Here is a 13,531-nt window from a genome sequence, read left to right on the forward strand (position 1 = left end):
CTTCATCAGTATATCCCAGGTCCCTATCATCCTCCTCTTCATCAGTATATCCCAGGTCCCTATCATCCTCCTCTTCATCAGTATACCCCAGGTCCCTATCATCCTCCTCTTCATCACTATACCCCAGGTCCCTATCATCCTCCTCTTCATCACTATACCCCAGGTCCCCTATCATCCTCCTCTTCATCAGTATATCCCAGGTCCCCTATCATCCTCCTCTTCATCAGTATGTCCCAGGTCTCAGATGTATCCAGAGCCTGTCTCTGATTGGCTGGAACAGCAAACAGATCATTGCAGCATTACCCATAACCCCCTCTGTTTAGCCCTGTTTCCAAAGTGCTGATTCTCGGTCCGTAGCTGCTGCTGGCCACGCCCCCTGAGAGATGATTGGTTTAAAGAACACAATGGTGATAGGAGGAGATTCAGGTGGTCAAAAATCTGCATTATATGATAAATAAATTATCATTCTAACAACAACAACAACAACAACAACAACAACAACAACAACAATATAATAATAATAATCAATATAACTAAATAATAGGAAGAGAAATCCAACATACTTTTTTAAAAAGAAACAATTACGGTAGAATATATTCTGCCCCCCCCCCCCCTGGGTGCAGCAGAAAGGTCAGCGCTGTATTTAATGCGTCGCCGTGGGAACAACGCGCTCCAATAAATATTTATCTTTTACCCCCCCCCCCTCGTCGTATCGATCACAAAGCGTTCCAGGAAACGAGCGGGAAACGTTTAAAGACTTTCCTCCGAGGAGCTCCGGGAGGAAAATCAACCGATCACTGATTCCTCTTCTTCCTCCTCCTCCTCCTCCTCCTCCTCCTCCTCCTCCTCCTCCTCCTCCTCCTCCTCCTCCTATTTCACCAGTTTTTGCAGATGTGTGTTTCAGTGTGTGTCTTGACTAACAGAGTGTGTTTCAGTGTGTGTTTCAGTGTGTGTGTGTGTGTTTCAGTGTGTGTGTGTGTTTCAGTGTGTGTGTTTCAGTGTGTGTTTCAGTGTGTGTTTCAGTGTGTGTGTGTGTGTGTGTGTTTCAGTGTGTGTGTGTTTCAGTGTGTGTGTTTCAGTGTGTCTTGACTAACAGAGTGTGTATCTGTGTGTGTTTCAGTGGTGTGGGTCTGGCTCGCGCTCACTTTGAGAAACAGCCTCCCTCCAACCTGAGGAAGTCCAACTTCTTCCACTTCGTGTTGGCGCTGTACGATCGTCAGGGGCAACCAGTGGAGATCGAGAGGACGTCCTACATCGACTTTGTGGAGAAGGACAAGGTGAGGAACACACACACACACACACGCACACACACACACACGCACACACACACACACACACACACACACACACACACACACACACACAATCCCTACCTGTGGATGCATCCGCCGCTGAAAGTAGTCCCCAGTAAATGAACCTCAAACAACTATTTTAGAAAATACTTTAAAATATGTTTCTCCAATATTAATATTCCAGATGTTTAATTTAAAGAGTATAATAATTCATCGCTGCTTAAATTGAAATCAAAATTGAATTATTTCCTCAGTTGAGCAAAAGTTAGACTTTATTATTTGCATGTTCAGTAGGAACCAAAGTGCTCAGAGACACAGACAGGAAGTCAGACGGTTGAGGGGGACGGACGTAACGTCTTACCATTTACAAACACTAATAATCGTACTTGATAATAAGTGTGATAATATCCAGACACTTTGAGAGGGTTAGCTGTTTGATCGACTGCCAGCACACACACACACACACACACACACACACACACACACACACACACACACACACACACACACACACACACACACACACACACACACACACACACACACACACACACACACACACACACACACACACACACACACACACACACACACACACACACACACACACACACACACTGGGGCTGAGCCAACACTCGCGGCTCAGTTGGCAGCGATGGTGAAATAAAAAGAGAGTCAAATTAAAAAATGAAGATTAAAAAGAAAAAACACACAAATAAGAAAATGATGAATACAAAGTAGAGTCTGTGTGTTGATCTCCAGAAGCGGGTTAGAAAATAAAATAACGGACATGAGAATGAAGCATCCTAATAAAGTGGGAAATAATCAAAAGACAATGTGATGTATTCGTTTTATCGTGACCGTTATACGTGATGATTTGTTTCCGGCGTGATTACTAAAGTCACTGAAACACGTTTATGGTTTCTTCAGACGAAATTACGAGGTATTTGTCGAGGTCGAAACCGGCAGAGAGAAAACGTGGTTTTTGGTAATTCATTGATTTTTGTTTCATGTTTTATTTCTTTGTGTTCAGAAGAAATAAAACACTGAACGACCGGCTCAGGTTTGACTTTCACAGCTCAGCAGGACAGTAAAGGTTCTATTCTCACACCTCCATCTCTGTGTGCGCGTGTGTGTGCGTGTGTGTGTGTGTGTGTGTGTGTGCGTGCGTGCGTGTGACAGGAGTACAACGGAGAGAAGACCAACAATGGGATCCACTACCGGCTACAGCTCCTCTACAGCAACGGTGAGGACACGTGTTTTGTCTCAGACATCAGCTTGGTGTTCTTGCGCATGTGTTCAGACTGAGAGGCGGTTCAGTTCAGCATCAACACTGTGCAAAGAATTAGAATCACAATACAACATATAGCAGTATGGACATTAATATGGTTGAATCGTAGAAATATAATTGGTATACAATATATGCAGTAATGAAAAACAAGACATGGGATACATGAGATGCAATCACTTCAGAGAGTGGGTGTTCTGTTTGGATAAAGAGGTTGTGATACCTGGGTAAATAGAGACACTATATTCTTAGGAAAACAACATGATATCTGGAGGAAAGAAGTCGTGACATGTGGGGAATGGGAGAGGCCGCTGTGAGACGTAATGCTAGCTCTTTAACACGGATGTAGTGAAGTGTAAAGATACGTCTTGTTTGGAGGGTTTTCTCACACGATGGTTCCCGCATCGCAGCTCGGTGGAGAAGAAGGTGTGCCATTTATTTCATCTGAATTCAGAATCAGAATCCCTTTATTAGTTCTTCAGGCCCTGATTCTTGATGCATTAGCTGTAACATTAGCATTAGCTGTAACATTAGCTGTAACTTTAGCATTAGCTGTAACATTAGCATTAGCTGTAACATTAGCATTAGCTGTAACATTAGCATTAGCTGTAACATTAGCTGTAACATTAGCATTAGCTGTAACATTAGCATTAGCTGTAACATTAGCATTAGCTGTAACATTAGCATTAGCTGTAACTTTAGCATTAGCTGTAACATTAGCATTAGCTGTAACATTAGCATTAGCTGTAACATTAGCGTAGCCCTGATCGACCAAACCACTTTAAACTTTTTTTTAAAGTCGTTTTCTTCTCGTCTTGCAGAGAAGTTCAGTCACGGCTTCTGCCACCGTAAGGTCGTCTGTGGTCACGTTCAGACTTACCTGGGACAGTGTGTTTGCTATGACGAGGGTCAGCTGGAATAACACGTCTGACTGAACGGGTGTGCACATTTCATTTGGATTTGACGCGTCCTCTAATGCTGTGAAAATCTCACAAATGATCCTTCAAAGTGCAATTTGCAAACGTCTCTCTGTCTCGAGGCGTGAACACGAGGGTTGGCGTGGATTCACAACCTGTTCTTTAATGCTTGCAATTTATCCTTAAAAGTTGCTCGCTATTTATTCCCCTTGCCGAGATTACGTTTCCAAGTGTCTGTTTCTAGAGGCGTGAAGTAAACACCGTGCGCGTACAGGTGGCGTGTCCCGTGTGCACGTGGGTGCAGGGATACAGGTGTGTGAGCAGGCTGCAGACTGTACTGTTAACACACCTTGACTGACGGCATACAATTAAAAGTGCAAATGGCAGCGATGTAGGTCAGTGTGTGTGTGTGTGTGTGTGTGTGTGTGTGTGTGTGTGTGTGTGTGTGTGTGTGTGTGATTGATGACAGGCAGCTAATGAGCGCTCCCTCAGGTGATACTCCTGCAGGAGTTACATCTGTAGAGCAGCAGCTTCTATTAAAGGTCACTGAGAGGGGGGGGGGTTAAGAGTGGAAAAAGTTTATCAACACACACACACACACACACACACACACACACACACACACACACACACACACACACACACACACACACACACACACACACACACACACACACACACACACACACACACACACACACACACACACACACACACACACACACACACACACATCTGGAATACCTGACAGGGTATCTCTGTTTTGTCCATCGGAGGGAAAGTGAGGAGGGGTGTCTCGACTCAGGACGAGGGCTGCGAAGTTACTCAACATGTTTTCAGAAACACAACATGGAATATCTAAATTGCAGTAAATACAATATTTGTTAGTATTTGTTTTTTTAACACGTAATAAAATGTCCTCACTCCTAAACGTTCCCCAATTGCAGCTCACGTTGTTTCTGCCGAGTGGGACACACAGAACATTTACTCAACGCTGTGACGCTTTTACTTTTCTTTTCACGTTCTGACATCGCATTAGCATACCGAGCTACAGCTAGCATGTGAGTGTGTGTGTGTGTGTGGCCGAGCATTACTATACTTGTGGGGACCTACATCTGTTTACATAGTCACGTGTGGGGACTCGCCTCCCTTATGGGGACAAATTGGAGGTCCCCATAAGGGGGATCATTAATTTTAGGGTGAAGACTTGGTTAGGGTTAGTCTCCAGGAAATGCATGTAAGGCAATGTAATGTCCCCTGAAGTGATGAATACATGGTGTGTGTGTGTGTGTGTGTGTGTCAGCAGACTAATGTGTGTGTGTCTGTGTGTTAGTGTGTGTGTGTGGTGTGTCTGAGTGTGTGTTAGTGTGTGTCTGTCAGCATGCTAATGTGTGTGTGTGTGTGTGTGTGAGCGTGTGTGTGAGAGTGTGTGTGTGTGTCAGCAGACTAATGTGTGTGTGTGTGTGAGAGTGTATGTGTGTCAGCAGACTAATGTGTGTGTTTGTGTGTGTGTGAGCGTGTGTGTGAGAGTGTGTGTGTGTGTCAGCAGACTAATGTGTGTGTGTGTGTGGGAGTGTATGTGTGTCAGCAGACTAATGTGTGTGTGTGTGTGTGTGTGTGTGTGTCAGCAGACTAATGTGTGTGTTTGTGTTTCAGGCATCAGGACAGAACAGGATCTGTTTGTCCGGCTGATCGACTCCATGACCAAAGTGGTGAGAAGATCTCTCTTATTGTGTTAAAGAGGAAGTGCTGACGTGGCGGAGTTTCAAAATAAGAGCGTGGACGTTATTACACGTGCACACGTCTTCTTCTCCTCCCTCTGGGATTTGAACCTGTGAAAGTGTTCTGGTCCAAAGACATGTTTTCCTCCTCCTCCTCCTCCTCCTCCTCCTCCTCCTCCTCCTCCTCCTCCTCCTCCTCCTCCTCCTCCTCCTCCTCCTCCTCCTCCTCCTCCTCCTCCTCCTCCTGCAGGGCAACACAACTAAACAATAATGCATCTTGTTGTTGTTGTTGTTGTTGTTGTTGGTAGATGTATTTCTTTAACTCCTCGTGGTCCACAGTTTATTTATAGCTTAGTCTTTAACAGAATACTCCCAGACTTCACCGATGCATTTTATTCATTATTATTATCACTTTAAAAATTCCTTTATATTAATCGAAAAAGGAAAAAACCCGCTGTCCCTTACAGAACATCTAAACACCTGCTAGCCTCCTTCCTCCTCCCTCCTGACTCCTCACCTCCTTCCTCCTCCCTCCTGACTCCTCACCTCCTCCCTCCTGACTCCTCACCTCCTCCCCTCCTCCCTCCTGACTCCTCACCTCCTCACCTCCTCCCTCCTGACTCCTCCCCTCCTCCCTCCTGACTCCTCACCTCCTCCCCTCCTCCCTCCTCACCTCACCTACCTCCTGACTCCTCACCTCCTCTCCTCCTCCCTCCTCACCTCACCTACCTCCTGACTCCTCACCTCCTCCCTCCTCACCTCACCTACCTCCTGACCTCCTCACCTCATCCCTGCTCCTCCCTCCTCCCTCCTCCCTTCCTCATCTCCTCCCTCCTCCTCACCTCCTCCTTCCTGTCGGCATGCTCTGAATCGATCGATGAAGCTTCGTCTCCTCGACAAAGCGTCACCAAACGGATCAATATGTCCTAATGTGGCGCAGCGACGGCACACTGGAGACAATAATCCTGACATCTCCCCCCCCCCCCTACACCCTCGCTTTACTCCCTTTACTCCCACTCCTCCCACTGCACTCTCTACATGACTCCTGACAGGACGGATCGATTCCCCCCCGCCGACTGTCAGCACATTAATGCAGATTGTCCTGCAGAGAGACTTTAATGCACTGAGTCTCGCAGCGGGAACAAACTGAACATATTTAAGAGACACAAACTGAAAGTTAACAAGTCTGCACACCGCCCGCAGAACATGGAGGACTACACGAAGAGCCCAAACATTGACTTTCACTTCTGAAAACAAGTCTTACTTCGGGACAGTGTTTCCGCCGGACCAGGGCTGGAGGGCGTCCACCCCAACAGCTGGTGGTGTTATTTTGACCTGAGCCGTCCCACACGGCTCCCCCACGGCTCCACACGGCTCCACACGGCTCCACATGGCTCCCACACGGCTCCCCCACGGCTCCACACGGCTCCACACGGCTCCACACGGCTCCACACGGCTCCCACACGGCTCCCCCACGGCTCCACACGGCTCCACACGGCTCCACACGGCTCCACATGGCTCCACACGGCTCCACACGGCTCCCACACGGCTCCACACGGCTCCACACAGCTCCCACACGGCTCCCACACGGCTCCCACACGGCTCCACACGGCTCCCACACGGCTCCCACACGACTCCCACACGACTCCCACACGGCTCCCACACGGCTCCCACACGGCTCCACACGGCTCCACACGGCTCCCACACGGCTCCCCACACGGCTCCCACACGGCTCCACACGGCTCCACACGGCTCCCACACGGCTCCCACACGGCTCCCACACGGCTCCCACACGGCTCCACACGGCTCCCACATGGCTCCCACACGGCTCCCACACGGCTCCCACATGGCTCCCACACGGCTCCCACACGGCTCCCACACGGCTCTTCGTGTTACCACAGTTCACCACGGAGCCTCAGTTTCGCCGCTGCGAGGCTCCGGCGCTCGCAGCTCACGCTCCACTAAAACCCCCCCCTGCCCCTAAGAGGGATGGCCTTGTCCTTTTTCCTTTTCCTCATTTCAAGCGATAAAAACTCTCGATCTTCTCTCGGATTATTAATATGTTTGGACGCCATCGGCGTTCAGGGCGTCCCGAGCTGAATGAGGGCGTCACATGACGGCAAGACGCCCCCTGGCAGAAACGCTGCTTCGGGATGAATAATAAAGTTGTATAGAGGCAACAAAGCAAGACTTGGATTCTGCACACACTCCGTTAAACATGTACGCAATGTGTGTTTGTGTAAGGACGCTAACATCTGACTTAACTTAAACCTGTGCAGATTGTCCTGAGAGGGACTTTAAGCACTGGGTCTCACAGAGAAGCTCAGCAGGAAGTCAATATTAAGGAGACACAAACAGAAAGATAACAAGTCTGCACCACCCGCTAAACATGGAGGACACTACGCTATACTTGTAGTATCAAATAAAGATTGACTTTTACTTCATAAAAACAAGTCTTTCTTCGGGATGAATAATAATGTTGTAGAGGAAACAAATCCAGACTTCTGCGCTAAACGCTCTTAAGCAAAGTCTGGTCCATCAGACGGCTGAAGACAAAGAAGAGATCGTAGAAAAGACAATGAAAGATATCCCCAATATAATAAGTCCCTTTCTAAAAATATCTGGATTTCATAAAACCTTCCTTGATTTCAACTCAAAATATGTCTTCAGTTTCCCCCGAATGTTATCAAGTTCTGTCCCTGGAGATGTCCCTACTTTCAACATATAATTACTTTCCCAAAATGTCCTCACTTTTAATCTGTCCCCAATATCTAAAATCCCCCTCTACAAAAATGTCTTCGCTTTCCGAAGGCGTTCCTCACTTGCTTTTATCACTTTATCACTATTTCAAATTCATAAAATGTTCTTACTTCCCAAAATTGTTCTATCTTTCCAAAATATCGTCTTTCAAAATGTTTCATCACTTCTCAAATATTTTTACGGCCAAGCAAAATGTCAATACTCTGCAAAAACATCCACTTTTGCAGCATGTCCTCACAGTATCGGTCCGAACCGGCAAGTGGACCTCACAACGATAGAAATAAGGGCGTACACACACTCACAGCAGAAATGTGGACGTTAACCCACAAACAGGCATGAAAGTGGACACACACACACACACACACACACACACACACACACACACACACACACACACACACACACACACACACACACACACACACACACACACACACACACACACACACACACACACACACACACACACACACACACACACACACACACACACACACACACACACACACACACTAAGACTCACGGGAGTCCTGCTTCAGGAATGATGATGTATAAATATCGACCTGTAAATCTACACAGTATGTGGCCTGTGTGTGTGTGTGTGTGTGTGTGTGTGTGTATGTGTGTGTGTATGTATGTGTGTGTCTGATGCAATCCACATCCCTCCTGGTCAAACTGGAGCATTTTAATCCAGAGGAACAGAGCCAGCATCAGGATCAATAATGCAGAAGTGGTCGTTATCCTAAAAGTATCGTACCCCAGGGGTGTGTGTGTGTGTGCTTGTGTGTGTGTGTGTGTGTTTGTGTGCAGGGCGGAGGTCTGTTTTGACTATAAAGGTGGATGAGGTAGTGGTAGGTCATCGTCTCACACACACACACACACACACACACACACACACACACACACACACACACACACACACGCGCGCGCACACACACACACACACACACACACACACACACACACACACACACACACACACACACACACACACACACACACACACACACACACACACACACACACACACACACCACACACAGCGGTCATCCGTCATACGGACGCTGACATGACAGCTCTGTGGGGGGGGGGGGGCGCCCACCATCTGGCAGGGAATTCTGGGAAGTCTGAGAGACCACCAGAGGAGGAGGAGGTTGGCGGCCATGTTTGACTTTGTTGTTGATTGTTTGGACCAATCACAAGCCCCCAGGAAGTGCTCTGGACTCTGAGGAAAATATTCCTAGTGGCCAAACGGCGGTACTAGAACTTCCGTATCAGTCTGTGACTTCACCCGGCCCAGAAATACTTTTTCCCATTGACTAGCATTTGGAAAGAGACGTCTGTAAATCAGCGGATAATAAAAAGCCCGTATTAGAATCATAGGGTCCTAAGAGTTGAAAAAACACTCGCACTCCTATTGGCTAGCGCTCCAACACATTGTAGGCTAAGGGGCGGGAGATTAAGTTAATATGATAATGTTTCCTGTGTGAAACAACATATTTTCTGCAACTCCTACGAGTATTTACCAAAAACTAACAAGTGAGAGTCAAATTAAATAACTTATTTATGTGTTTTTATTTGAAGTTTTTGTGACGAAACATTTTATTTTTAGTAGTTGTATTGAATGTGTGTGTTTTCTGTCACTCAGCCCATCATTTACGAAGGTCAGGACAAAAACCCCGAGATGTGTCGCGTCCTCCTCACCCACGAGATCATGTGCAGGTAAGAAATACTATGGACTGTCTTTATACAGAGCTGCAGGATGTCGGATTTCTGTGTCTGTCTCTGAAGGCAGCATCTCCCTGGTCCAATGGGATTTCTCCGTGTCATTTTTGATTATTGCTGTGTCAAACAAACGTTTTTTACGTCACCACCGCTAAGCTAAAGGCGGCTAATGTTAAGCTATAAAGGAACTACAGCACGGTCACATGACTTCACGTCACCACCGCTAAGCTAAAGGAGGCTAATGTTGGGCTATAAAAGAACTACAGCACGGTCACATGACTTCACGTCACCACTGCTAAGCTAAAGGAGGCTAATGTTGGGCTATTAAGGAACTACAGCACGGTCACATGACTTCACGTCACCACCGCTAAGCTAAAGGCGGCTAATGTTGGGCTATAGAGGAACTACAGCACGGTCACATGACTTCACGTCACCACCGCTAAGCTAAAGGAGGCTAATGCTGGGCTATAAAGGAACTACAGCACGGTCACATGACTTCACGTCACCACCGCTAAGCTAAAGGAGGCTAATGTTGGGCTATAGAGGAACTACAGCACGGTCACATGACTTCACGTCACCACCGCTAAGCTAAAGGAGGCTAATGCTGGGCTATAAAGGAACTACAGCACGGTCACATGACTTCACGTCACCACCGCTAAGCTAAAGGTGGCTAATGCTGGGCTATAAAGGAACTACAGCACGGTCACATGACTTCACGTCACCACCGCTAAGCTAAAGGAGGCTAATGCTGGGCTATAAAGGAACTACAGCACGGTCACATGACTTCACGTCACCACCGCTAAGCTAAAGGTGGCTAATGCTGGGCTATAAAGGAACTACAGCACGGTCACATGACTTCACGTCACCACCGCTAAGCTAAAGGAGGCTAATGTTGGGCTATAAAGGAACTACAGCACGGTCACATGACTTCACGTCACCACCGCTAAGCTAAAGGTGGCTAATGCTGGGCTATAAAGGAACTACAGCACGGTCACATGACTTCACGTTACCACCGCTAAGCTAAAGGTGGCTAATGCTGGGCTATAAAGGAACTACAGCACGGTCACATGACTTCACGTCACAGCCGCTAAGCTAAAGGCGGCTAATGTTGGGCTATAAAGGAACTACAGCACGGTCACATGACTTCACGTCACCACCGCTAAGCTAAAGGTGGCTAATGCTGGGCTATAGAGGAAGTCAACGCTAGTATCATAAAAAACAAACACAGCCCTGTTGTTATCTACCCTCTGTTTGGGTGTATCTCTGTGTGTGTGTGTGTGTGTGTGTGTGTGTGTGTGTGTGTGTGTGTGTGTGTGTGTGTGTGTGTGTGTGTGTGTGTGTGTAAAAAAAGAGCAGCTGTTGGTGTGTCGTTGATCACACCAATCAACACGTTTCTCGGCTGTCGGCTGAGAGTTAATGGTTTTACTGGTTCAGGCTCAGGAGTGAAGAAGAAGTGTGTGTGTGTGTGTGTGTGTGTGTGTGTGTGTGTGTGTTTGTGTGTGTGTGTGTCTGTGAGAGTAAAACATAAAACACACACTACTGTAACACACACACTTGGAGCTGGAGAGTCTCTGAGCGTCTGTGTGTTTACAGGAAAATACATTTTGGATCTGGTTTATAAACCAGTTTGAACATCAGGTAGTAACCATGGTTACATGTGGAGTTAACTGGTAATCAGTCAACTGGTTTACATGTGGAGTTAACTGGTAATCAGTCAACTGGTTTACATGTGGAGTTAACTGGTAATCAGTCAACTGGTTTACATGTGGAGTCAACTGGTAATCAGTCAACTGGTTTACATGTGGAGTTAACTGGTAATCAGTCACTGGTAATCAGTCAACTGGTTTACATGTGGAGTTAACTGGTAATCAGTCAACTGGTTTACATGTGGAGTTAACTGGTAATCAGTCAACTGGTTTACATGTGGAGTTAACTGGTAATCAGTCAACTGGTTTACATGTGGAGTCAACTGGTAATCAGTCAACTGGTTTACATGTGGAGTTAACTGGTAATCAGTCAACTGGTAATCAGTCAACTGGTTTACATGTGGAGTTAACTGGTAATCAGTCAACTGGTTTACATGTGGAGTTAACTGGTAATCAGTCAACTGGTTTACATGTGGAGTCAACTGGTAATCAGTCAACTGGTTTACATGTGGAGTTAACTGGTAATCAGTCAACTGGTAATCAGTCAACTGGTTTACATTTGGAGTCAACTGGTTAATCAGTCAACTGGTTTACATGTGGAGTTTAACTGGTTAATCAGTCAACTGGTTTACATGTGGAGTTAACTGGTAATCAGTCAACTGGTTTACATGTGGAGTTAACTGGTTAATCAGTCAACTGGTTTACATGTGGAGTCAACTGGTAATCAGTCAACTGGTTTACATGTGGAGTCAACTGGTAATCAGTCAACTGGTTTACATGTGGAGTCAACTGGTAATCAGTCAACTGGTTTACATGTGGAGTTAACTGGTAATCAGTCAACTGGTTTACATGTGGAGTCAACTGGTAATCAGTCAACTGGTTTACATGTGGAGTCAACTGGTAATCAGTCAACTGGTTTACATGTGGAGTTAACTGGTAATCAGTCAACTGGTTTACATGTGGAGTCAACTGGTAATCAGTCAACTGGTTTACATGTGGAGGTCAACTGGTAATCAGTCAACTGGTTTACATGTGGAGTCAACTGGTAATCAGTCAACTGGTTTACATGTGGAGTCAACTGGTAATCAGTCAACTGGTTTACATGTGGAGTTAACTGGTAATCAGTCAACTGGTAATCAGTCAACTGGTTTACATGTGGAGTTAACTGGTAATCAGTCAACTGGTAATCAGTCAACTGGTTTACATGTGGAGTTAACTGGTAATCAGTCAACTGGTTTACATGTGGAGTTAACTGGTAATCAGTCAACTGGTTTACATTTGGAGTCAACTGGTAATCAGTCAACTGGTAATCAGTCAACTGGTTTACATGTGGAGTTAACTGGTAATCAGTCAACTGGTTTACATGTGGAGTTAACTGGTAATCAGTCAACTGGTTTACATGTGGAGTCAACTGGTAATCAGTCAACTGGTTTACATGTGGAGTCAACTGGTTAATCAGTCAACTGGTTTACATGTGGAGTTAACTGGTAATCAGTCAACTGGTTTACATGTGGAGTCAACTGGTAATCAGTCAACTGGTTTACATGTGGAGTTAACTGGTAATCAGTCAACTGGTTTACATGTGGAGTTAACTGGTAATCAGTCAACTGGTTTACATGTGGAGTTAACTGGTTAATCAGTCAACTGGTTTACATGTGGAGTCAACTGGTAATCAGTCAACTGGTTTACATGTGGAGTTAACTGGTAATCAGTCAACTGGTTTACATGTGGAGTTAACTGGTAATCAGTCAACTGGTTTACATGTGGAGTTAACTGGTTAATCAGTCAACTGGTTTACATGTGGAGTCAACTGGTAATCAGTCAACTGGTTTACATGTGGAGTTAACTGGTAATCAGTCAACTGGTTTACATGTGGAGTTAACTGGTAATCAGTCAACTGGTTTACATGTGGAGTTAACTGGTAATCAGTCAACTGGTTTACATGTGGAGTTAACTGGTAATCAGTCAACTGGTTTACATGTGGAGTTAACTGGTAATCAGTCAACTGGTTTACATGTGGAGTTAACTGGTAATCAGTCAACTGGTTTACATGTGGAGTCAACTGGTTAATCAGTCAACTGGTTTACATGTGGAGTTAACTGGTAATCAGTCAACTGGTTTACATGTGGAGTTAACTGGTAATCAGTCAACTGGTTTACATGTGGAGTCAACTGGTAATCAG

The 13,531-nt window shown here is 46.0% G+C and overlaps 1 protein-coding gene across 1 annotated transcript; it reads left to right on the plus strand.

Annotated features, from left to right (window-relative positions):
* Positions 1–244: 244 nt before the first annotated feature.
* LOC117441832 (transcription factor COE3-like) lies at positions 245–9,700 on the plus strand (the record flags this gene model as incomplete). Its single annotated transcript, XM_034077848.2, has 5 exons — positions 245–279; positions 1,121–1,277; positions 2,475–2,538; positions 5,154–5,209; positions 9,627–9,700. Coding segments are annotated over exons 1-5 (386 nt in total), but the record flags the coding sequence as incomplete, so codon positions are not given.
* Between the last annotated feature and the right edge of the window lie 3,831 nt (positions 9,701–13,531).

This window comes from Pseudochaenichthys georgianus, unplaced genomic scaffold, assembly GCF_902827115.2.
Source record: "Pseudochaenichthys georgianus unplaced genomic scaffold, fPseGeo1.2 scaffold_2026_arrow_ctg1, whole genome shotgun sequence".
NCBI classification, from domain to species: domain Eukaryota; kingdom Metazoa; phylum Chordata; class Actinopteri; order Perciformes; family Channichthyidae; genus Pseudochaenichthys; species Pseudochaenichthys georgianus.